Genomic DNA, 26,896 nt, shown 5'->3' with positions numbered 1-26,896 from the left:
CTGCCCATGTGTGTATTTCAGTGTTATATGTTGCATGTTGTGTGTTAATGTTGGTATATAGTCATTGGTACACAGGTTATAAATGGGTCTGTGGAACACAAGTTGTTTAAAATGTATATTTGTATTTAGGCACGAGGATTGCACAGCACTTCACGTGCAGGTAAAATATAATAATATGCGAGCATGGGGAACTGTACTTTATTAATTCACGTGCAGTTGTACCGCGACTCCAATTGAATGATTGATTAGCAATCGAGTCTCAGTACAGCTGCATAAAAGCAGCATGTTTTCACTTGGGGGTTTGTGTGTTCGGTGAGTGAAGAACGGGATTCGAGATGGAGGTAATAATCAAAGTAATAGTTAAAATATCAGCTCACTGTGTTTGTCTGTGTAGTCCGTTTTGTTTGTCTCTTTATTTTGGCGTGTCCTGTGTTTTGTTTGTCTTTCTAACCTATCATTTTCTGTATGTTCATTATTAAACGCTGAATCGCTCAGCTTCACCTCTTTGTGACAATACAATATACAATAATAAACATTTCCACTCTACAGAATTTCATTTCGAGATGGTAAGACGATTAGATGAATCACTGTTGGCAGAATCAGATTTTTATGACTGTAATTCATTTTATATAATATTGATGTTCTCAGTATTATTTATTTTTTAAATAAATGTTTAGTTCTAAACCATGTGTTGTGTTTGTTTTTTTAACGAAAGGCTCCACATTCATAAAATCACTCAGGTGAAAGAATGTCTTGTATTTTAAATAAAACCAACACAACTTTCAGTATTGCAGGGTAAGAAAATCTATAAAAGTATTTTTTATAGTTCCTGAAAATCACATTTTCATAAAGTAATAGTGTTTGGAAAGCGTGACGGATTTTCGAGTAATGTACTTGCATTTGTATTACCTGATTCTGACTTGTTTGTCAAGTCTGAAGCAGCACTTTGTTATTCCCTAGTGTTCCACACATCACATGCTTTTAGAAAATGTATCACAAATTTCAACAAAGTGGTAAACCGGTGCAAGGTAAAACACATCATTATAATTATTCTAATATTTTTCAATGATGTAATTAATGGCGAACGTAGATTTTTGCCATCAGATTCATGTGCAGTAATGGTTGTTCATATATTCAGACAGTTTCTCTGCCACTCACTAAATTATATATATATATATATATATATATATATATATATATATATATATATATATATATATATATATATATATATACACACACACACACACACACACACACACACACACACACACAGTGCCTTGCAAAATAATTCAGACCCCTGACCAATTCTCTCATATTACCGAATTACAAATGGTACATTGAAATTTTGTTCTGCTTGATATTTTATTTTTAAACACTGAAACTCAGAATCAATTATTGTAAGGTGACACTGGTTTTATGTTGGGAAATATTTTTAAGAAAAATAAAAAATTGAAATATCTTGCTTGCATAAGTATTCAACCCCTGTGCTGTGGAAGCTTCCAGTTTGCACCGATGAAAGAAATTGCCCTAATGAGGACACAATTACCTTACCATTGGCTTCCACCTGTGAACCATTAAAGTTGCTGTCACATTTTCTGGATAAAAACCCCACTGTTGAAGCATCATTGGTAAGGCTGTGAATCTGAAGGAAAATGGTGACCAAAGAGCATTCTACAGAAGTTAGAGATAAAGTAATACAAATGCATAGATTAGGGAAAGGGTACAAAATAAAATCTAAGTGTTTTAATCAGGAAGTGGAAGCTGCATCACACCACCCAGGCACTGCCAAGAAAAGGCAGTCCCTCAAAACTCTGTGCTCAAACAAGAAGACGACTTGTGAGAGAAGCCACAGAAAGGCCAACAATCACTTTGAAGGAGCTAAAGAGTTCAGTGGCTGGGAGTGGAGTAATGGTACACCAGTCAAACATACCAAGAGCTCTGCATAACACTGTCCTGTATGGGAGGGTGGCAAGAAAGAAGCCGTTACTCAAAAAGTACCATCTCAAAGCACGTCTGGAGTTTGCCAGAAAGCATGAGAGTGACCAAGCTGCGATCTGGGAAAAAAGGTTTTGTGGTCAGATGAGACCAAGATAGAGTTTTTTGGCCAAAACTCAAAGAGCTATGTGTGGTACAAACCCAACACTGCCCATGCCTCAAGACACACCATTCCTACAGGGAAGTATGATGGTGGAGGCATCATGCTGTTGGGGTGCTTCTCATTAGCAGGGACTGGGCTTCTTGTTACAACTGAAGGAAGGATGGATGGAGCAAAATACTGCAATAGAATCTGCTTCAGTCCGCTAAAAAACTGAAGCTTGGGAGGAAATTCACCTTTCAGCAGGACAATGATCCCAAGCACAAGGCCAAAGCAACATTGGAGTGGCTGAAGAACAAATAGGTGAATGTCCTACAGAGGCCCAGTCAAAGTCCTGATCTCAATCCCATTGAGAATCTGTGGCACTATTTGAAAATTGTGGTCCACAAGCATCATCCAACCAACCTGAACAACCTATAGCAAATCTGCCAAGAAGAATGGGCCAAAATCACTCCCGACACTGTGTGCAAAGCTGGTACATACTTACCCCAAAAGACTTAAAGCTGTTATTGCAGCGAAAGGTGGCTCTACCAAATATTAATGTGTTGGGGTTGAATACTTATGCAAGCAAGATATTTCAGTTTTTTATTTTTCTTAAAAATATTTCCCAACATAAAACCAATGTCACCTTACAATAATTGATTTTGAGTTTAAGTGTTTTAAAATAAAATATCGAACAGAACGAAATTTCAATGTACCATTTGTAATTCAGTAATTTGAGAGAATTGGTCAGGGGTCTGAATACACACAAATGTGTGTTGTGTGTGTGTGGTATGTATATATATATATATATATATATATATATATATATATATATATATATATATATATAATATATATATATATATATATATATATATATATATATATATATATATATATATATACACACACACACACACTTCATTTAGCTGTTTTCATGTCGTACTGATCAACCAATGTGCACTGAAACAAAGCAAAGTGGGTGGAAATTTGTGACGCATGCTAAAATGAAATCCTATCAGCCAATCAACATGCATTTATTATACTGGCAGTAATACTGTCCAATAGCAGCTAACAAACATAAGCAGTATGAGGAATCAGAATGTAAGCCTCATGGACTGTGCTGAATGAAATCTTAGCTGCACCAATTAAGACAAAGGTTGCAGAGAGGAGCTGCTGGGGGCATTGCTGGGGGACTGCTTTGGCCACACACAATCCTGTTGGTGGCTGCATTTGAGAAACGTTGCGGCTAGTGGACTGTGCAAGAGTGGATGGAATGCTGGCCCATTTGATGAAACGAACTTGCACACATTAAAACATAATGTCAACTTCAAATGCACAAGTTGCTGGGAGCATCTAATCTTACAATTCGTAAATCTTGTTACTAAAGCGCCTTGCTGTAAATATATTGTAAGATATAGAATAAAGAATTGGTACTTGAACAGGTGGCAGAAGCACTTCACCTCACTCATTGTTTTTAAACAAAAAGAAAATGTTTTTATCCCCCTTCAACTCCTGGTATTTGGTTTGAGACTGGATAAGAGGTTGTACTATTTGTGCCAAGTATTTTTGCAGTTTTGTGAGTTTTCTTGGCACGGTCTTAGTTAAAAATACGTTTTTGGGCTATTTTACATAATAAAATCAGGTCAACAATGTGACAAATCCAAGATAAGTAGATCTTGCTAAGCAGATCTAATGCAAACAGATACAATTACTGTAGTCTAAATATATGCATAAACGGTCAGTGACTCTTATACAAACATTTCACCGCCTTAGGTTCTTCCTTTGCTAAGCAGATTTGTACAGCACTAATGCAGGAGGAGCCCAACATCTGAGACCAAGATGTGTATTTATTTATAGAAGTTCAGCACACGTGTCTGTAACTTTGTGTTTGCATGCCAGCAGTACAGCAGGGCATGATGTGAGCACACCCGTGGGTAAAGATGTGTCAGTGGTCATGCTCAACACTAAATTCTTTGTTCATTTCACAATATCAGAAGCACAGTTAAGCATGTACACTGTAAATAATTATCTGCATGAAGTGGAATCCTCATTTAATAAAATGTTATAGGCATTTACTTTTTTTTTTCTTTTTTTTTTTTACATCTGCACTAAACATTATTATATACATTGGTGAACTTCGAGATTGAATAAGCTTGAGTGTTCTATCACTTTTGAAGGTGTTCTATTTTTGTGAAAGTGTGCATTAAAGAATACAAATAATGGAAAAAAGCAGTGCTTAAAAGCATAGTAATGAAATACACAAAATATAAGGAATAAAGAACTGTAACAATTGTGTGACCACTGCCATGAAACACAGTTAGCAACAGGAAGAAAGGGAAACTGATGGCATATTTTAGTTCTGTAATTTGCCTTCAATAAAAAAAAAGATCTGACCCAGTTGGAGATCTGCATGATTGATGTTTGCTGCTCAGTTTAATCAACTTGAGTTTTTGTGATTTAAGTGAACATGTGATTTAGCCCAGTATACCATTGCTAACCTTTGTCAACATAGTATTTTGCCTCAGTTTTAGGTAAATATCGATCTGATAAGCCAGAAATATGTATTTTTACAGCACACTGCATTTGAAAGTAAAATATCTGATAAGTTTCTGACCTTTCCAAATTAAAAATTACATTATATAAGTGTGCAACAGTGAAAAATACATGCTTCTTGTTTGTTTAATGGAATTAGAAGTGTGGCTTGGTATATTGTACTGTATGCATAATATAGTTATTGTCACAAATAGTCAGTATATACTGAGGATGATGGAACTCAGAAGCATGTTCTTATTTTACGCCTTATTGCTAAATAGTTTCTTGGTGCCAAGAGAGTGCAATCAAAACCAAACAAACTGACTGGCAAGCTGGGGAAGTTCTCAGTTTATCAAATACAGAAGATAAAGTGGGATTCGCAAAATAAAATAAAATTTGGAATTCCAGGCTACATAGAGGCAAACTGGCTGCAACATTCCTCTAAATCAGCAACTGAATGGCTCCTGTGCTAAAGCACTTGCTCTCCAGATACACAAAAACTCACAGCTGAGACAGGCTATAGATCCACCTACCCATTGTGCTGTGCAGCATCCCTTTGGTTCAGTCCTCTTCTCTGGCCTTCTGCGACCTCGCAGGCATTGTTGTTGGAGTAGAGATGGATGGGGGTATTATAGACAGAGGGCTGCGGTGGGACATTAACGGATGGTGCTACTGTAACTTTAGCTGCGCTGGGTGGGGGCATGTGCCCTTCTAGAATGGGTTTAGCTTTTGTAGATGCATATACTGCAGGTGGAGGAGGGGCAGCAGCCGTTGCAAAGGTGGGTGGTGGGGGAGCAGCAAAGGAATGGGGAGTGGAAGCAGGTGTGAACGCTGATGATGCTGATGGAATGGAGGCAACTTTGGGTGCTGCAGTAGCTTCAAAAGGCTTAGCTGTCTTATTGTAGGCTGCGCTGGGAGAAGGTGTGATTTTGGGTGCAGTAGGAAGAGGAGATGGTTTAAATATCTCCTGAGGCTCATCCTAAACAAGAACACAAAACACACACACACATAACATACATGCAACACTCTGATGCGTCTTTGCAGGCTGGGGTATATACAGTATACAGGAAATGACAGTTCTTAGATTTACAAATGCCATATATTTTAGTTCACACAGTGTATTGCTAGGATGACCCCATATGAGAACTGGCAGTACATGAAATGCAGCAAAGCTGAAATCACTAAAGATCAAAAAGATCTATTTCTTTACATGCCTATTGCTGTGTTGCACATGCAGAATATTTAGGAACACAAATGACAATTAAAACATCACACATATAAAAAGTTACTGAATGTGTTAATTTCAGTATTAACATATTAGGCTTCTGTGTGTACTGTTGAGTTGCATATCTATGGATACATGCTATCTATGGTATGGATCTAACTACCACTAACATGAAAATAGCTTCATAATAATTATATAATAATTTTTATTTTGACATCATCCTTGCCTTTTTATGATTTTTACAATAATATTGAGGACCTCTGTTGCTTCAATATTACATTTGATGCACATTGATGCACACTGCATAAAAACCATAAAAGGAAGCCATAAAAAAAGGTGTAAGACCTGCCTTGTCTTATGTATATGCATTATGTACATACCTTTGGAACTGAAGCATGCTTTGCATCACCAGAAGATCTGGAAGAAGAAGAAGAAGAAGAAGAAGAAGAAGAAGAAGAAGAAGAAGAAGAAGAAGAAGAAGAAGAAGAAGAAGAAGAAACAATGTAAATATCAACATTTTCCTACATATGTATAACACAGGCCACATAGTTAAATTTGTATTAATTAATAAAATGTGGTATCTAAAAATAAAACAAGAGGACTATATACAAAACTTCCTATTTGTAGAATTTATGGCCAATCAAAATACATGAGCTGACATGTAAAATCATTATTCCGGCAAACAACAAAAACAAAACAACTAAAATTAAAATGTTCTAAATTTTAATTTAAAAGGTAGATTGTGAAAAAGTCTATTTTAATATGTGTATATTTTTCTACCTATCCTTTAACCACCCAGCTGCTTATCCCATGATTTCCACGTGGAGCACAAGCGAGTCCAAATGTGTCACTCCCATGAGAATAGCGTGCAGGGGGTTATATGTGCCTCTGCAGTTTAACACGACGTTTTGACGTGATACTCTAAGGGCCTCATTCACTAAATGGTGGCAAATTACCAGAATTACCGCATGGCAGGGGGAAGCCACACCGTGTACAAAAATGAACCAGCGGTAGCTCTATTCACTGAGCTAATTATATGCACAAATATGCATTAGCTGCAATATACATGGGCACTTAGAATTACTGTTTGTTTTATTTCATACTGCACATCACAAACAACAATATACAAATCAATTAAAAACAAAACATTAATATCGTACTGTTATCATATACACGTATTGGATAATAACACAAAGCAAATTAAATATCTACATGCTGAAGCGGTTTTTATTTTAGCCAATGAGCTGTTCATGTGTACAGCAATGCACTAGTAAAAGCCACAAGGCACTGAAGTCAGTTCCCTAGCAACAAGCCTCCTATGTTGGGAATGAATTATTTCAATACAGTGGGTTTGTGCATTTGAGAAAGGATAGGAAGACTCATGAAATTAATAGGAGACTGAAGTTGATGAGAAGCAATTACCCTCCGCAGTAAGAATTAAAAAGGTGTGCTGCTTTTTATATGACAAATGAGAAAAAGCAGGCTGCGTAGAGGATTTACACTGGACCCTGACGCACCCGATAAAATGAGGGAGTGGTTGTGCAGTATTTATTTGTTAGCCTATGTGTTTTTCTATGGGTCTCTTGCTATATAACGGCCCTCGATATATAGCGAATATATATTGGATCCCAACACCCGCAACATATCAAGTGGTTGGTGTATATTTTTTTGTATATATACAAAAAATATACAGTGCCTTGCAAAAGTATTCAGACCCCTGACCAATTCTCTCTTATTACTAAATTACAAATGGTACATTGAAATTTCATTCTGTTCGATATTTTATTATATTATTTTATTATATATTATTATATTATGTTATTATTTGCTATTTTATTTTTAAACACTGAAACTCAGAATCAATTATTGTAAGGTGACATTGGTTTTATGTTGGGAAATATTTTTAAGAAAAATAAAAAACTGAAATATCTTGCTTGCATAAGTATTCAACGCCCACACATTAATATTTGGTAGAGCCACCTTTCACTGCAATAACGGCTTTAAGTCTTTTGGGGTAAGTATGTACCAGCTTTGCTCACAGTGTCAGAGAGATTTTGGCCCATTCTTCTTGACAGATTTGCTCCAGGTTGTTCAGGATGGTTGGATGATGCTTGTGGAACGCAATTTTCAAATAGTGCCATAGATTCTCAATGGGATTGAGATCAGGACTTTGACTGGGCCACTGTAGGACAGTCACCTTTTTGTTCTTGAGCCACTCCAATGTTGCTTTGGCCTTGCGCTTGGGATCATTGTCCTGCTGAAAGGTGAATTTCCTCCCAAGCTTCAGTTTTTTAGCGGACTGTAGCAGATTCTCTTGCAGTATTTCCCTGTACTTTGCTCCATCCATTCTTCCTTCAATTGTAACAAGATGCCCAGTCCCTGCTGATGAGAAGCATCCCCACAGCATGATGCTGCCACAAGCATACTTCACTGTAGGGATGGTGTGTCTTGAGGCATGGGCAGTGTTAGGTTTGCGCCACACACAGCGCTTTGAGTTTTGGCCAAAAAGCTCTATCTTGGTCTCATCTGACCACAAAACCTTTTTCCCCAGATCGCAGCTTGGTCACTCTCATGCTTTCTGGCAAACTCCAGATGTACTTTCAGATGGTACTTTTTGAGTAACGGCTTCTTTCTTGCCACCCTCCCATACAGGCCAGTGTTATGCAGAGCTCCTGATATGGTTGACTGGTGTACCATTACTCCACTCCCAGCCACTGAACTCTGTAGCTTCTTCAAAGTGATTGTTGGCCTCTCTGTGGCTTCTCTCACAAGTCTCCTTCTGATTGAGCGCTGAGTTTTGAGGGACTGCCTTTTCTTGGCAGTGCCTGGGTAGTGTGATGCAACTTCCACTTCCTGATTATTGACCCAGCTGTGCTCACTGGGACATCCAAACACTTGGATATTATTTTGTACCCTTTCCCTAATCTATGCATTTGTATTACTTTATCTCTAACTTCTGTATAATGCTCTTTGGTCACCAATTTCCTTCACATTCACAACCTTACCAATAATTATTCAACAGTGGGGTTTTTATCCAGAAAATGTGACAGCAACTTTAATGGTTCACAGGTGGAAGCCAACGGTAAGGTAATTGTGTCCTCATTAGGGCAATTTCTTTCATCGGTGCAAACCGGGAGCTTCCACAGCACAGGGGTTGAATACTTATGCAAGCAAGATATTTCAGTTTTTTATTTTTCTTAAAAATATTTCCCAACATAAAACCAATGTCACCTTACAATAATTGATTCTGAGTTTCAGTGTTTAAAAATAAAATATCAAACAGAATGAAATTTCAATGTACCATTTGTAATTCGGTATTATGAGAGAATTGGTCAGGGGTCTGAATACTTTTGCAAGCCACTGTATGTATATACACACTTTTGCACAGTAACTGGTAACAACCTTCACATTCAGTTTATTAACTTTCTATCGTTTTTATCATAAATATCAACCTCAATCGAGACTCCAGCCTCTCAAGGTAAACCTATTATTTTGAGACCATTCTTACAAAGCATTAAAATAAGCACCTTGCAGATGATTCTCTGATTTCCATCTGAGTGCAGGGCTCACTCGGGCACCAGCAGACATACTGGTACAGGGTGGGCGAAGCAGGCCATTCTGCCTCTGCCTCCGAGTGCTGCTCGGTGCTGCTCATGAACTTTACAGTTTTTAACTCGTCATATAATTGAATACTAAAATCAGTGAAGCACAATCTTCCTGCATTATTTAGATGTATAAATACTCCGGTAAACATAAATAAAAATCACAATACTCACACTTCGACGGTTTTTGTTTTATTTCCCTTTTAAAAAAACGTCCATTTCAGAAAACACCTCAGGCGTTTTGAAACTGGTAAAAATGTAATCAGCACATTAGTCAAAATTACACATTTAAGTGTATAGTAATTGAAGATGACAGACTATGTCCATTTTTCTTTTGCAAGTTTATTCATCATGTGACTTCACTCCATGTCTCTGCTGAAACACAACATGGCAGCTGCACCAATGAAGAAAAAAAAAAACAATGTTTCAGTAAGACAGAGCTAAAAGAAATCTGATTATCTATATGAGGATGGTTCGATAGTATTCGTTTAGCTTCATGGCTCCGACTCGTTGGAACTCTCTCCCAGCTTAGGTGCATGATGCTCCCACCTGGTCTCTCTTGCTTTCCATGCTCTTTAAGCCTGATATCTGCTATTAACTGTGTGTTGCTGCTACTTTTTCACTTATGTTACTATCATGAATTATGCACTTGCCACTGTATTTAGTGCACTAAATGTATTATGCTACTATCATGCTTATTTTAATGCCAGCAATGCCTATAAACAGTGACAGGTCTGAAGTGTCTTCAGGTGCTTTACTTACTAAAGTATTACAGCAACAAGAGTCTGATTTAAAAAAAAAAAAAAATGTTGATAAAAAGTGGGAACAAATGGAATTGACCATTTTTGAAAAACGGAATTTGGTATTCCCAAGAATGGAACAATTAAAGGTGGCCCTAAAGATGGTTACAATTGAAGGCAGTGCAGATGCCAGTGCAAATGCCAGTGTTTTATGCAGCAGTATAAAGCAATTTTATGCAGGCCACCAGTTAAGCATGCAGTCTGTATCTATGATAACAACTTACACGGCTGAATAGGATCAGAGGATGATTCAATCAGAGGATGACTATTGAGGCAGAGCCACAATAAATGTCTTGTTTAAATTTAAAGTAAATGTGTAAAATTGTTGAGATACTTGTGTTGGAATAGTGTTTCAAAATTGTATAATTTAATATATTAAATGGGTTAATGCACGGCCAAAGGCTTCTCGCTGATAAATTTACCCTTTCTCGGTCAAAACGGCAAGTTTCTCAGTATCTAAAAAGCTTAGAGGGAATGCTTTGTGTGTGTGTGTGTGTGTGTGTATATATATATATATATATATATATATATATATATATATATATATATATATATATATATATATATATATATATATATATATATATATTGTGGAAGGGTTGTGGGGTAATTCACTGACACACGGGAGACAGATGGTTTTATTTGAAACGCTGCTTGGTGCACTGATTATTTTCGCTAAAAGGTGGCACTGTGGTAATGTTGCAGACCACAACCAAATACCAGTAATGGAATTCCATATAAATTATAATTTTATAAATCCAGCCATGCTATTAATGACTTTTAGTTCCAATAATCTGATTAAATCAGGGTTCATCTGCATTTGACATATTTCAGAAAATTCCAATAGGAGACGGTGGGGGGGATTTTCAAAGGTTTGTAAATGATAACTCCAGTATTAATGAACACATCGGTATTTAGCATTGATTTTGCCATTTTCAAGTGGTCATTTTTCATTATTAAATAATCGTGCTAATGTGATTTCTGAAATTACGTTAATACCTTAACAAGCGGTGCTTCTTGCGACTATATCTTTTGTTTCTGTGGGAATCAAAAGGAAATCTGTGTTAATTGTCATCATTTATCAGGCGTTAATGTGCACTTGGAAAATGAGAGTTTTAATTAACAAAAAAGTATATATAATTCACCTTGAAACAATATTTCAGTTAAAAAAATAGAATAAACAAACTACAGTAAGGCTTTGCGGGGAGTGGCAGCACTTGTAGCAGCAAATGTAATTTTAGAGTTTGAGTATGAGATTGACAGGCCCATGGCTACAATGCTGACGATACAGAGAGAGGTTGTACAAGACCAGGGTTCATTTCTTACAGACTACCCTGATAATTCAACATTTGTAGTTATGAACATTTTTAACCCTTTTCTATACTTGTGCTTATGAATGAGATTTATTCACTTGTTTTAATCATTTCTAACCTTACAGAATGTGTTTTGTGTTGCTAAAATGACATATCGGTATTTGCACCCAGAATATTGTTACAGAAATTATCATTGCAACTGTAGCCTGAACTCTGGATATGTACATTGTATGGCAGCTGACCTTAATCACTGTACTGTGTTATCACTTTGTGAAACTGTTTTAACCCCATAACATTGCTGGTATAGGAGTAAAACTGGGGGTGTTCAGTCACAAACTAAAACGTTTCACAAAATTATAGCAGACAACAATCAACAAAGTACAGTATATATGTAGTATTTCATTTTATTTTACACATTTTTTTTTGTATTTCTTTTATATATTGTATGTGTAATTTTGCACATACTTTACTATTTGAACTTATCACATGATACAAATTTATTATTTAATATATATATATATATATATATATATATATATATATATATATATATATATATATATATATATATATATATATATATATATATAATATCCATGTTCTAACAAAAAAGGTACAACTTTTGTGTCTGTTTTGGTTTACTGACTAACTATCTAGTACACAGGAGCCTAATAAATTAACATGTTAATAAATATGTTATTAATGTATTGACTTTTTTCCAAATATTATTATTTCATACCAATTTCAGGGGTAAAAGTACCAATTACAATAACTTCAAAATGTGGTACCTGGAGTGCACATTTATTTTTTCATCTGGAGGTTAAATATCAGTACATATTGGTTTACATACAACCACCATTTCTGAAAAAGTCAACTGTATTGACACAGGGATGACACTTGTCAACTAAATCGTTAATCAACTAAATCGTGTTCAATGTAGGTCTGGGCGTCATCTTGTTTTATGACAGAACACCATTTTCCATATTTGAAGGCTGTGAATATATTCCATATTTGAATTCTATTTTCCCCAGGATGGGGCCTACCAAGTTAGGAGTTAGTTGGTTTAAACAGTGTGCAAACAGAAGCAGTTTGATGTTTGTGTACATTTTGGGATATTTGGTGGCAGCCATTTTGATAGTAAAATTTATCGCAGCAACTTCTGCTCTGCAAACTTGAAGTGGGTTTGGTTGCTGATGACATATGCAAAGTTTAAGATGAATCGGTTCACCGGTTCCCAAGAAGATGATTTTGAAAGAATTTTCCAAAAAATGCATCAGGCCACCATTTTGGTTGATGCAGAAGCACATTTTATTTATTTTTTTTATATCTGAACGGTAGTCTACTCTGGGTGACACCTGCAAGTTTCATGTTGATTGGTTACACTCCGTGTGAACAGGAGCAGTTTAAAGCTTTGGGAGAAAAAAAAAAAAAAATTATCTTATAAATTATCTTTACAATAACAATAAGCTTTCCAAGCCAGCTTGGAAGCCTAAATAATACTACAATGACAATACAACACAAATTTCACTCATATAGCACTATTCATGCAAGCATTCCATGGCACTTTACAAAATAAATAAAAAAAGCCTGTATCTAATATTACTGAAAAAAATGTACAATGAATCATTGCAGACAGCTACAGTACACAGAGTGGTAACCCTAGGACTGTATGTTTACAACAGTGTTATTGTACCATTTAATGCAAAAGGTGTTTTTCTTTTGTTTTGTTTTGCTTTAGTGACACAGCAGTACAATACTGACAGTATATGTTATATATTTGATATGAATCAAAAGTTTAAAGTAATAAGGTTTAAAAATAACCATTGTGTAAACTGTTTTATATCACGGCAATTGTTTCCCATATAAAAATCTTCTGAAAAAGTCTGGATAATCTAGACAAATTAATCTTTGTTACACTTATCAGTTAATTAAGCTATGGCTCATTTGATAACCAGACATACCAATGTCCTTTAAAATGGAAGCAGAAAACTGTCCACTGCATTCCAAAATATTCTCAACTACAATACCTTATTAGGTAAAAATATCACATTTCAGTGAATCCAACCAATATACAAATAGACAAAACTTAAAACAGGCCAACAAATAATTTCCATATTTTGTGGTCAATTTCAGTCATCTTTTTATGATTGCTCACATATGAAGTTGTTGCAAATAAAGCAACAACATAAAAGTAAAAATATCAGGATTTGGCCATATTTCCAACAGGAAGTTTTGGCTGAAAAACAATTTTTTTTTATGCATTTCTAAGAATTGTCTAGACAAGGAAAACTGTCTAATAATAGCAGCAGGAAACAAATGGTGCAGCAGTTCACAAAGACATAATGTAAGCAAAGTTGTAACATTGTCTGTCATGAAAAGACTCACATCAGTGCATGTAGTATATGTTGTGTTTATATACTCCAGTGTACACCGTCGATTTCTATCAACACTATGCAGTGAAGGAATACATTTTCCTATTTCATTGTTACACTCAATAAGGATAAATATGAGCATTCCATTCTTCATCATGCAACAAAAAAAATGGCAATGATTGCATTTCAGATTGCAATATGTGGTTAATTTAAGCCAGTCACTCATTAGTTCACTTACTAGAAACTATATACTGCAGGCTAGTTCAACAGGCCCTAAAATACTAACTATTCACAGCAGGCAGTTGTCATTTCCACGAGTATGCAAGCTGCTCTTAGTTAAACAAATTGGATAAAACGATGGCAGAATACTGCATACACGAGACGAACAGGTACATGTAATTCTACTGTTATTCACAATCTCATCTCATTAACTTACTCCAACAGTTTATCATTAATTTTGATTGCCCTTTTGCTATAAAGAACCCCTCGATATAATGAACAAAAGGCTTGGAGCCCATTTGTTATAGCGAAGGTGTACTGTATATGTATCTTCATTTTTCATCAGCACCTTCCTTTCCTTACATTATTTTCGCCATTTTCTGCAATCTGAACTGTAGAACTGCACCATAACGGTTTAATTCGCAGTACTTGTTTGTGGACCAATGAAATAGAAACTTGCCACGACAGCCACCTGCAAACACCAATGGGGTACGTAATATAAAAACTCAATGAAACTGTGCCTTATTTTTTTGTTTTAGTTTTATGTAAAAAAAAAAAAAAAAAATACAAACCTCATCAACTGTCACTCTGAAATATTTACAACAATCTACACCAAGTACTCTGGAAGAAAAAAAAATCCTGTGGAGTGAAATGCAAAATAAAGCATAATATCTTTTTTTTTTTTTTTTAGTAATTGCCAATTTTATTATTTATGTATGTATTAGCAGTACTACACATGGTTCTATCACTGTTTTCAAAAACATTTTATTGCCTAGCTTGAAGACTTGTTAATCCAGTCAGTAACAACTGTTGCTTTGTGTCTCTACAGCTACGGCAACATGTTTTCCATCACCCTATATAAAATTAATTAATTTTGCTTCATAAAGTAGACACTTGCGATATCATTGTGTTGTATATTTGATTACACAATGTTTTATAAAAGATCCAAATTATTTTCAGATTTTTTTTTTTTTTGTCTCAATCCTAAAATGCTAGGTGATGCAATACTTTTGACCATAGCTGTATATTGTAAAATATTTAAAAAATCCATAATGCATGCAGTGCAAAGCTCATTGCATTTCAGTGGTCTAGTCACTTAAATGGAAATTAACTGATGCTAGTATTGTTATTTTATTTTAAGCAATTACAGGGACAAAATTAAGACATGGCCTAAACATGACATGAAGCTGTTCTCTGATTGGTCAATTGTGTATTTGTCGCTCGACAAATTCGCAAAAATAGGATCAGTTTCTATTTTTTTTCCATCGCTCGCACTGGAATTTGTGTCACTTGTCGTGTTGCCTTTGGTGTGAAGGGCCCTATTGAAAAGCAGAGGTTTTATTGATTTTCTCGCGTTGCTTTGTCGTGTCACTCATCCCGTTGCGACTGGTGTGTAAAGGCCTTAACTTAGTGACAACCTCTCTATTACGAACATTTCGCCCCACTGTACTACAGAATTTAACTGGATTACACGTTAAGCATTATTAAGAGTCCAATTGTGCTTGCATAAAAAAGTTTAAGTTGCAAAATAATACAAATAGAGTAATACATCTAGGTTAAAAACATGTACATTTACAAAAGTGCAAATTATAAAACAGAAATTAAAAAAAAAAAAAACCTATGGATCTTCTTAACCTAGAACACCTCTTTAATTTTATTCAATTCCTAGGCTCAAAGGATCCAAAATGATTCGGATTCATGAGGCAGTAAAAGGCCTTATTCATCAGCTGGAGACACAGTTGCAGGACCTGTCTTTCTACATGCCAAAATAGCTCAAATGTCACTGCAGATAACACCACACTTGAAACCAGACAGCTGCACTATTCTAAGAACAAGAGATAAAACAGGCCAACCAGGCACTGTTTCCTTGCATTCAATTCTGGTCATAGCTTAAAATAGTGACACCAATGCAGATACAGTGCCATTAAATGCCAATGGTAAGCTTATTTAAAAAAAAAAAAGTAAATGACTAAATGATTTCCACTATGCAGTTGTGCTATAAATCCCTTTAGCAAACAACATTTCAAAGAATTGTTTTCAGCTCTTCGCAAGAACTGGAAAAAGGATTTAAGAAAGGGCAGTGATGTCATGATGCAAACATGGACATAATGCACCGTACATTGTGTCTGGAGAGCAAGTGGGATAAACACAATGATAACAAGGAATCACACCAATGCCACAGAACAATTATTCCCAGTGATGCCTCTAATAGAGCACGGCAGGGCTGAAAACGTGTTGTATTGTGGTGTATTGTTTGGTGTTTATTGGGAACGGGAGAATTTATTGGTATGACTTAAAATGTATTGATTATGTTTATTTAAACGGGTGATGTGATTGGGGTTGTAGTTTAAATGTATGATGTGTTTATTTAAACTACAATGTTTCTTTTTGTAATTGTTTGGCAGGGTGGATGGGGTTAAAGCCACATACCACTAAACACAAGCAAAATGTGTCTGTCTCTGAATTGATTAATTGATTGTCACATGTATATAAACATGTCTGTTTGTGTGTTTGTGGTGTGGGAGTTCAGGAAGGAGGAACGGGAGCGGAGGAGAAAGATTAAAGCAAGAGAGGAAACAAAACAGAAAGTAAAAACAAAGCCAAAACAATTGCTACGAGTGCAGGAAGCATGGTGCTTGTTTGGTGGAGGTAGAGGAACAATTGCTGGCCCTGAGGAGAAAGAAGGGGAGGAGCGGCCATCTCCGGAAGCAGCCTGTACCAGCTCCAGCAGAGAAAATGAAGAGATACAAGGGCTGGCTGAGGGACTCCACCAATTCATGGCTAAGAATGGAGGGGAGACATCTGCTGGTGGATAGCCACCTGGATATTCTCCTGGATTAAGTCTAGCCGAAGCCCGAGATCCAGCGAAAAGGGATCAGCCGAGGATGTCCAAGGCTGATGGAAGCAGTGGAGAGGATGACCCAGGTCATGGACTGGGTTTACAAAGAAAGAAAGAAGTAACCACTGCCATCCACAGTGCCTGAGAGGGAGATGAGCAAGGGGACATGGCCGAGAGAACCCAGGGAACCCCAGTGGACACAGGCGGAGTACTACACCGCAAGTGGGAGAATGAGGAGCGGTGCACATATTGACTGTGCTATGGGCATAAGGCTGACTGGGACACAGATAGAGACCTGGAGTGGGAGGAGCCAGAGTGTCCAACTCCCAGAAGGGGGGAGCAGGAGCATCCACCCAGAAGGGGAAGCCCGTATGTCTAGAGCCCAAGAAAGGGAAGCGCAACTCTCCAGTGACCGAGGGAGAGCCGCAACAGTCTCCAGCGACCGAGGGGAGACTACCTGTTGCTCCCACCTCCAATGTAAGAAGAATACTCGCTGCTTCTGCTTCCACCACCAGATGAGCTGGAGGTACCTCGCAAGGGTCCGCTCCTGCTGTCGTCTCCCAAGGGACAGCTCCTGCCCTGACCTGCACCACCTAGGGTTGCCAAGCTTGCACCACATAAGGCTGCCAAGTTTACACCACCTAAGGCTGCAAAGCCTGCACTGCCATCGCCCGGGGGTGCCTGCACATCACCGAATGGAGATGCCTGGAGTATGCAGCACTGCTGCCACTGCCAGAGTGTCCCATGCTGAGAACACATAATTGTTGTAGCAATGATACTAAATACAGAATCTTTGAAGGCACTTTTATACTGTGCAAGTTCTACTGAATGTCAAAATGCCACAGAATAAGAAATGTGTTACATATTAAGCAAGCAATGCTATTTATAGTCAGAATTGTTTGAGCGTAACTAGGTCAATGTGTACTTTGGTGGCAAACCCTGAGAACCAAAGTCAGCCTGATGGTATGGCAGATTATGGAGTCAGAGATTATGTAGACCACAGACAGGAAGGAACCCAAAGGAGTAAGGGAAACAAAAAGTAAATTGCCCTACTACAAGGGTGCACAACTATATTTTGTTAGGGGACAGATACAGGGAAAGCCAACTCGCCAAGGGATGAAATTCATGTGGGCAAGAACATTACCAAGACATTTTAAATTTTTCCCACATATTGTCTACCATAGGCATTTATTTTAAACCCTGGTAGCTAAACACAATAATAAGGTTTTTAGTACTTATCCTCTCTGATTGGTAAAGATTTCAGTGGGAGATGTTGCAGTGTTTCTGGGACACCAGTTTTTGAATGTTGGGCTCCAGTGAGGTGGTGGTGACTAAGCACAACATGCAGGTCAGTGCAGGCATTGGTCAGGCTTATTCAACAACTATGTTAACCCAGCTTTTTCCAAGATCAATTTTGTAGTAAAATGAAACAGTAGGGCTGCTAAACTCACTAAACAGGTTATTAGTGCTTTGGATACTATACCCTGCTCCATACACTGCAGCAGCACCATAAAGAGTTGCTACATATAATGATTTGGTAGTGGATTGTTTACGCAATATGCATTATACAAATCCAAAAGATCCAATTTTTGCATGTGAGTGACATTTAATGTGCAATTTATAGAATTAACACATTGTCAAACTGTTTCTATTAACAGAGGAAAAAAAAAACACAGTGCCTGAATGTCACCTGACGAACCTTCGAAGGTTTAAAACTACCTTTGAACTCCTGGCTAGCAAATGAACTTTCGAACACAGCCCTAAATGTAACCATTACCATATAAGTATTTACCTCCTAAAGACCCCAATACCTGAATAAGATATATCAAAGCTGATCGCAGCGCCTGTGTCTTATACTGTGCTCACAGACTTCTGCGTCATTTTTCCTTCAAGTCTGCAGCAATTATGGAAGCAGCGACCTTGAAAATTAATGGTTACATTTCTATTTCAGGAAATCAAGTACAAAAAGTAACTATCACCATATGGTTGAGAATACCAAATCCATTGCAAGGGCAAAATTGTAGAATGACTGGCATGCTACAAGGCTAAGCCAAGAGGCTGCCTTGTGCGTTACCATACAGAAAACCATTAACAAATAGCCAGTGCTGTAAGGATCGACTGGGAAGCCGTCCTTAACAATCTAGTTCCAAAACCAGGGTTTTGAGGATCCACAACATTCAGTCTATGGAACCTAGTAAAGTTATGAAGAGTAGCCCAAACTGCTGCACTTTGACAGATGCATCCTGGTATAAAGCCCATCAAGTTGCCATGCCCCTGGTGGAATGGGCAATGAGCTTTTCTGAAGGGGACAAGTTGGTCAGCTCATAGGCAGTCCTGACTGTCTATTACCAATTTGAACAGCCACTGCTTACATAGGGCTTGACAATGGGACTTAGCCCTATAGCAGACAGAAAATTGTTTGGACTGCCTCCAACTTTTCATCCAGTCAACGTATGTATTTTTTTTTATTTGCATTTTTATAGTGCTTTTTAATACAGTAGTACCTCAAAAGACTGCACATTGTAGAAAAATCAAACCAAAATACATTTGTAAAACATCAACCACAATCATACCATTTAAATAACATATTCAAACAGTACCACAAATTCGAAATATATATATATATATATATATATATATATATATATATATATATATATATATATATATATATATATATATATATATACACACACACACACACACACAACTGGTCAAAAGTTTTAGAACACCCCCATTTTTCCAGTTTTTATTGAAATTTAAGCAGTTCAAGTCCAGTGAATAACCTGAAATGGTATAAAGGTAAGCGGTAAACTGCCAGAGGTATAAAAAAAAAAGTTTAGGTTACCAAAAACTGAAAAATAATGTACATTTTACCTTAGAACTACCTTAGAACAAGACGGTAGGCTTCAAATTATGGAATGGCCAGCAAAGTCTCCAGACTTAAACCCCATCGAGCTGGTTTGGGATGAACTGGACAGAAGGGTGAAAGCAAAGAAACCTACAAGTGCAACACATTTGTGGGAACTTCTACAACAATGCTGGGAAGAACTTTCCAAACAATATTTGATTTCCATTGTAGAAAGAATGCCACAAGTTTGTTCGGCTGTTATATCTGCAAAAGGTGGCTACTTTGAGTCAAAAATTTACATTAATTTTTGTTAAACAAAACAATTCCATGATTTCTTTTTTTATCTCCAATTGTTTATTTGTTCTATGCTTTAATTTCAGAGTACATTGAGACATTAAACTGCGTAAATTTCAATAAAAACTGGAAAAATGGAGGTATTCTAAAACTTTTGACCGGTAGTGTGTGTGTGTGTGTGTGTGTGTGTGTGTGTGTGTGTATATATATATATATATATATATATATATATATATATATATATATATATATATATATATAGTATATACAGTACCAGTCAAAAGTTGGAGTACACCTGCTTGAAACCAGGTTTTTCATGATTATCTATGCTTTAACTGTAGAAACTTGTCTACAAACACTTAACATTTCATTATATTATATGTGTACTTATATAGGCTGATAATCCATAATCTTATGTGAACTGCATTCAAAAATTTAATTTTTAAATGAAAATGGAAAATCTTGTCAATTTCAATGAAATGGTCACCCAAAGCAAGGGGATTTCAGTCTGAAGCCCAAGTCAGTTAAAAGTCTGAAATGTGTATAACACTGTGTTAGAACACTGGCCTAAGAAACAGTGTCTTTGTTAGATGTTCTCTGAGTTAACTAGAATGTTACCTAATTAACCTTTTGTCACCAGTTATTGTTAACAGGTGAGGGTCCATGATTACTGTAAATATAGGTAGCATAAGCACAAGTTTGTCATTCCTGAATGTAAGGGAGCAGAAAATGGCAAAATACGCTCAGTTAAGCAAACAAAAAAAGCCTGTAATTACTTTAAGAAATGAAGGTCAATCTTTAAGACAAATCGCAAGAACATTTCAAGTGTCTGTAACTGCTGTGGCCAAGACCATCAAATGATTTGAAGAAACCGGCACTCATGAGGACTGAACAAGGTCAGGCAGGCCAAGGGTAACCTCAGAATCAGAGAACAAGTTCATTTGAGTCACAAGTCTGCGAAACCGGCAATTAACTGCCCCTGAAATACAAGCTCAGCTACATGCTACTAGGAGCACAGATGTTTCAACATCAACTGTTCAGTGGAGATTATGTGAAGCTGGCCTAACTGAAATAATTGCTGCAAAGAAACCATTGTTAAGAGTGCAGAAAATAACACAGAAACTGGACATCTGAGGAGTGGAAGTCGGTCTTATTGACCAATGAGTCAAAAGTTGAAATATTTGGGTCCAACGGCCAAGTATTTGCAAGACGCAGAGAGGGTGAGCGCATGAGTTCTGCATGTGTGGTTCCCACTGTCAAGCATGGAGGAGGCAGTTTCATGGTCTGGGGTTGCTTCAATGGTGACAGAGTTGGTGATCTTTACCAAGTCCATGGCAAGCTCAACCAGCATGGCTATCATAGCATACTTCAGAGGCATGCCATTCCATCAGGATTACGGCTAGTTGGGCAGTCCTTCATTCTTCAACAAGATAATGACCCGAAACACACCTCAAAGTTGTGCAAGAACTATCTGGCGAAAAAGGAAAGTGAAGGACAACTCAATCTAATGACCTGGCCTGCCCAGTCTCTAGACCTCAATACCACAGAACTTGTATGGGACGAATTAGACAAATGAGTCAAAGCAAAGCTACCCACAAGTGCCCTACATGTGTGGGAATTGCTGCAAAGAGCTGGGAAGACATGTCGGGTGATTTCCTGCTGAAACTTGTTAACCGAATGCCTCGTGTTTGTGAGGCTGTTATTAAGGCAAAGGGTGGCCATTTTGAGGAATCCAAGATTTAGAGACAATTTTCAATGTTCTTCAACATTGCTTTGATACTCCTTATGTTTTGTTTTCTGTATTGTAACATGTGTTTTCATTTTCAAGTATTTACAGAAACGTATATGTAAACATTGTCAATTATGAAAAAAACCTAGTTTCCAGCAAGTGTACTCAAACTTTTGACTGGTAGTATATATATATATATATATATATATATATATATATATATATATATATATATATATATATATATATATATATATATATAGACACACACACATACTTACATACATACACACACACACACACACACACACACAGTGCCTTGAAAAAGTATTCAGACCCCTGACCAATTCTCTCATATTACTGAATTACAAATGGTACAATGAAATTTCGTTCTGTTTGATATTTTATTTTTAAACACTGAAACTCAGAATCAATTACTGTAAGGTGACATTGGTTTTATGTTGGGACATATTTTTAAGAAAAATAAAAAACTGAAATATCTTGCTTGCATAAGTATCCAACCCCTGTGCTGTGGAAGCTCCCAGTTTGTACCGATGAAAGAAATTGCCCTAACGAGGACACAATTACCTTACCATTGGCCTCCACCTGTGAACCATTAAAGTTGCTGTTGCATTTTCTGAATAAAAACCCCACTGTTGAAGCATCATTGGTAAAGCTGTGAATCTGAAGGAAAATGAAGACCAAAGAGCATTCTACAGAAGTTAGAGATAAAGTAATACGAACGCATAGATTAGGGAAAGGGTACAAAATAATATCCAAGTGTTTGGATATCCCAGTGAGCACAGTTGGATCAATAATCAGGAAGTGGAAGCTGCATCACACCACCCAGGTACTGCCAAGAAAAGGCCGTCCCTCAAAACTCTGCGCTCAAACAAGAAGGAGACTCGTGAGAGAAGCCACAGAGAGACCAACAATCACTTTGAAGGAGCTACAGAGTTCAGTGGCTGGGAGTGGAGTAATGGTACACCAGTCAACCATATCAGGAGCTCTGCATAACACTGGCCTGTATGGGAGGGTGGCAAGAAAGAAGCCGTTGCTCAAAAAGTACCATCTGAAAGCACGTCTGGAGTTTGCTAGAAAGGATGAGAGTGACCCAGCTGCGATGTGAAAAGATTTTGTGGTCAGATGAGACCAAGATAGAGTTTTTTGGCCAAAACTCAAAGCGCTATGTGTGGTACAAACCTAACACTGCCTATGCCTCAAGACACACCATCCCTACACTGAAGTATGGTGGTGGTAGCATCATGCTGTGGGGATGCTTCTCATCAGCAGGGACTGGACATCTTGTTACAATTGAAGGAAGAATGGATGGAGCAAAATACAGGGAAAATACTGCAAGAGAATCTGCTTCAGTCTGCTAAAGAGAGGCTCACAACGCAAATCATATTGGACAGTTTAGTACAAATACCTACAGTACTACAGATCAATGTGGATACATTACGATTTTATAAGATAATAAACAATGACCTAACAGAATATTACGTTTATTCAGTATCTATAAAATGCTAATTTAATCTGTCATGGAGATTATTTTGTATTTAGTTGATTCTAATGTTAACCCTGGTTTCACCCATGCTAAAAAGGAACTTATAATGGGTAGATAATTATTACTTTATCAAAATTTTGACTACGAAAAACAAAATTACAGGAGCAAATAGCTAGCTATAAGGCTACCATGAATCAAGTAACATCTTCCTTGGTTTATCAGTGTGAATAATAGACAAATACAATCTTGAGATGCATTGATTTATCACTACCTTGCTTACTTCTCCAGTTTAGCTAGTGAAATGCGTGCTTTAAGTGAGTTTGTGAATAACTGCAGAAATGCTTGAGTTTCCAGCCGCTGGCAAAAAACAACATTGAAACAGATAAGTAAAAATTGTAATTTAGATTTCCTTTGTGTGCTGGGCCTTGTTGAACTGGGAGGCCGATTAGAAACGTGTGTTCACACTAGAAGCCGCATGGCAGTCATTTCTGGAGGTTTTTGGTTTTAAAATTAAATTATCTCCAGTCGTGCAACACATATGGCGCTGCGCATTCATGTATGTTTCTGTCCGTATGTATTAAATATTCTCACAAAGCATGAAACGCAGGAGTGCAGAAATAAAGGAGATCTATTACATTATACCTAAAAGAGTAGGTATTTACGGAAAACTATGTACAGTTATTATACAGAACGGTGTTGTACTTTATTATTTTTATTTACTAATCTGCAATGTGCTTAGCTGTAATTAGATTAGTCTGTACCCTCTGACTGAGTGAATGACTGACAGTCTATTGTTTTTCAATAAGCCTTTTCAAAGGCTGGTGCCTGCTTGCCAGCTGTGCTGTTTTGGTTAGTCAATTAGCATTGGAACTAATGAAAATAAGTACCAGAGACCGTGGAGTTTTACAAAGCAAGAAAATATGGAGTTGATGTTTTGGATCAGATGGCATGGAAGTATTCAGTGAAAGCTGGCTCCCGACAGAATCTGTAATGCAGGTGTCATAGATTACTTGCTTGAGGCCATGTAAAAAAAATATGTTTTGTAAGTTAAAGTTTAGTTTCTGCAGCTTTCAACCAACTTCTAAACTGCTCTGCACTTTTCCATGAAGCACTTCTCGCCATGCTGTCGCTCTCCACACTGTTGCTGTTTAAATATGGATAAACAATTAACACATACCCTGTGTAGCAGCAGTTTTTTCAGTTAAGGAAGTGCACGGTTGTCTTAGCCAAGAGTCCCACAGCCATAAGACCTATTACTCACAGCAAACATCGTAGTCTCTAACTGTTCAGTGGGTTAATAATAAATATAGTCCCCACTAATTTGCATTTAGCAAGGTTTCGCAAAACGTAGTATTTTATCCAGCGACGATTTCTTTAGCTTAACAGCAACAAAATTCACAGCTCCCAATCAACAGCTCCAGTCATGATAGTATAATCCGAAATTTAAATAAAAACAATAATCATAAAAAAATAAATCAAACCCTTTCAAAGTTTTCTTCTACGGCTCCAGAGTCCAGTCGTCAGCCCACTCAAATTTTACTGCAGCCTGCAACACAGTTTTGTTTCAGCAACGCCAGCGAAGGAAAAAAAAAAAATATTCCAAAGGATTAATCACAAGAACAAAAGTATCTATCAAAACTGAGCTGGCTCTTCACATGATTCATGTAAAACCCAATCCTTGGTGGATTCCTGCACGTGGTAAGAGTGCTGCAGCACCTCATCCACTGGGGACCAAATCTGGTGTAGTAAGGGCGTCCTACAGCGGTGCTCTGTCTCCGTCAGGCACGCATACCTGGGATAGCCAGAGCTGCCTATGTGCAGCTATTAGCACAGCCAGGTTCCTGCCTACAGCCTGACCACTGAGCTTTGACTCAAGGAGCAGGTTCTTATTAACCAGGAGCAGCTCATCCAGCTGTTGTAGTGAGGGCCTGTGACCGTCAGAAAGGGAACTCAGCAAATAGGACTAGGGTACCAGAATACTATTATAGTTGCCAGCCGTGCACTGAACGCACTGGCTGAATAGGCGCACTTGAGGATCACATCCGAGACCCGGCACTGCTTGTTGGAGCAAGTAGCATCATTAGCTGCCACAATATGCTTACAACTTTGCTTGGGCCTATCCGGTTCCTCTCTATGAAAAGTGGTTAGCATATCAGTGTGTATCATGGGGGACCATTTGAATGGCAAATGGTACAGAAAGATAGCATCACATGATTAATTGAAAATACAATTCATTGTAACTGGTTGAAAAAAAACATGTTTTTATACCGTACAACTGTACTATTAGTTCAAATACCTATTAAAAGTCAATTGAATCTCATACAGTTACACCACTGGAAAACTCTGCCTGCCACGCAATACTACTCCATTTCATTGCGAAATCAGATTAGAATCTAGATAAATATTCTTTGCTGGAAAACAAATTTAAGTAATTTAAAAACATGTCTAATATTTTTTAAAAGACTCTTATCCTGGCAGACAGTGTGAAACAAAAGTAAACTTGTTACAGTTCCTCCATATTTTCCTATCAGACATTTTTAATATCAATCCGACCCAGATTTGTTCTGTACAGTTTTGAACTGTTGCTGGGAAACACAGCACCACATTTTATCAGATAATTAAAAAAACATGGGCCCCAAGTCATCTTCCTTCCTTTTCGATATTTCTTGAAATGTGTAAAAAGACAAATACCTTCAATTGTTTGCTTAGGAGTGAATGTGTGGAATACATGAATAATAGGTTCATTTTTATTTGCAGGAGATACCTAGTTTTACTTACACTGTTGCAGATAAAGTTAGAGAGTTACAGTATAAAATGTGAATTTGGACCAAAAAGGCATTTTGGACCAAAGGCATTCGGGCTATGCAGGCATCTGGATGGAGATTAATTGCAAAGGCTGTGGGAAAGCGTTATAATAAATATCACGTTTTCTAGACCACATACACATGTATATTTTAACACTGCATGATGAAATACCACACATTCCAACTTGTGCATCACTTGCAGAGACTGGAAGTTCAGACACTGCCAATAACAAATCAGCAAAAATTTCCACAAGGACAGTCTATTTCACAGTAAATTATACTTGTATTCCTGATTGGAGCTGTAAGTTACACCTCTTTGTTTTCTAATGATCCTCATGTAGAATGTGTACAGGTGTGCAAAAGTATGAAAGTCTCATGCTTTTAGTACACTTTTGCAGAAAGACAAAAAAACATGGACTGCCTCATTTATACTGTTTTTGCCAACTGGGTTTGGTTTTTCTTGGACCACCTAGCATCTTTCCAGGTGTTTTTAAGTACATTGACAAACCACTTCTTAAAGCTTCTCTCCCTCTACTTGACAGTCTGACCACAGAAGTATAAAACTTGTAGTAGTCAATGTTTGTGTATGCAAACAAATCAACAGTAAGAAGGTCACTCTTGAAATCAGGGCTTAAAGAATGTGTTTAAGGATGTTTTTGCAGTAAGAATACTGTTAAGAAAGTGGAATAAGACTAAAAGGCTAAAATATGCACAATAACACAGAAA

The 26,896-nt window shown here is 37.1% G+C and overlaps 1 protein-coding gene across 8 annotated transcripts in view; it reads right to left on the bottom strand.

The window, feature by feature from the left end:
- LOC121298807 (PDZ and LIM domain protein 5-like) overlaps nt 1-26,896 on the bottom strand; it is a 215,733-nt gene that overhangs the window by 103,016 nt on the left and 85,821 nt on the right. For 4 of the 8 annotated variants that reach the window (XM_041226038.1, XM_041226046.1, XM_041226054.1 and 1 more), the window contains exons 4-5: nt 6,221-6,257; nt 5,149-5,594 (exon numbers count right to left, since the gene is read on the bottom strand). In XM_041226038.1, the coding sequence (XP_041081972.1) occupies nt 5,149-5,594; nt 6,221-6,257 (483 nt within the window). The remainder of the gene's footprint in view (nt 1-5,148; nt 5,595-6,220; nt 6,258-26,896) is intronic. The other 4 variants (XM_041226081.1, XM_041226088.1, XM_041226092.1 and 1 more) reach the window with 2 other exon arrangements.

The sequence above is a fragment of the Polyodon spathula genome, chromosome 2 (genome assembly GCF_017654505.1).
Source record: "Polyodon spathula isolate WHYD16114869_AA chromosome 2, ASM1765450v1, whole genome shotgun sequence".
Classification (NCBI taxonomy): Eukaryota; Metazoa; Chordata; class Actinopteri; order Acipenseriformes; family Polyodontidae; genus Polyodon; species Polyodon spathula.
Note: the sequence above shows the minus strand (reverse complement) of the source record. Positions and strands in the feature narration are given on the sequence as shown.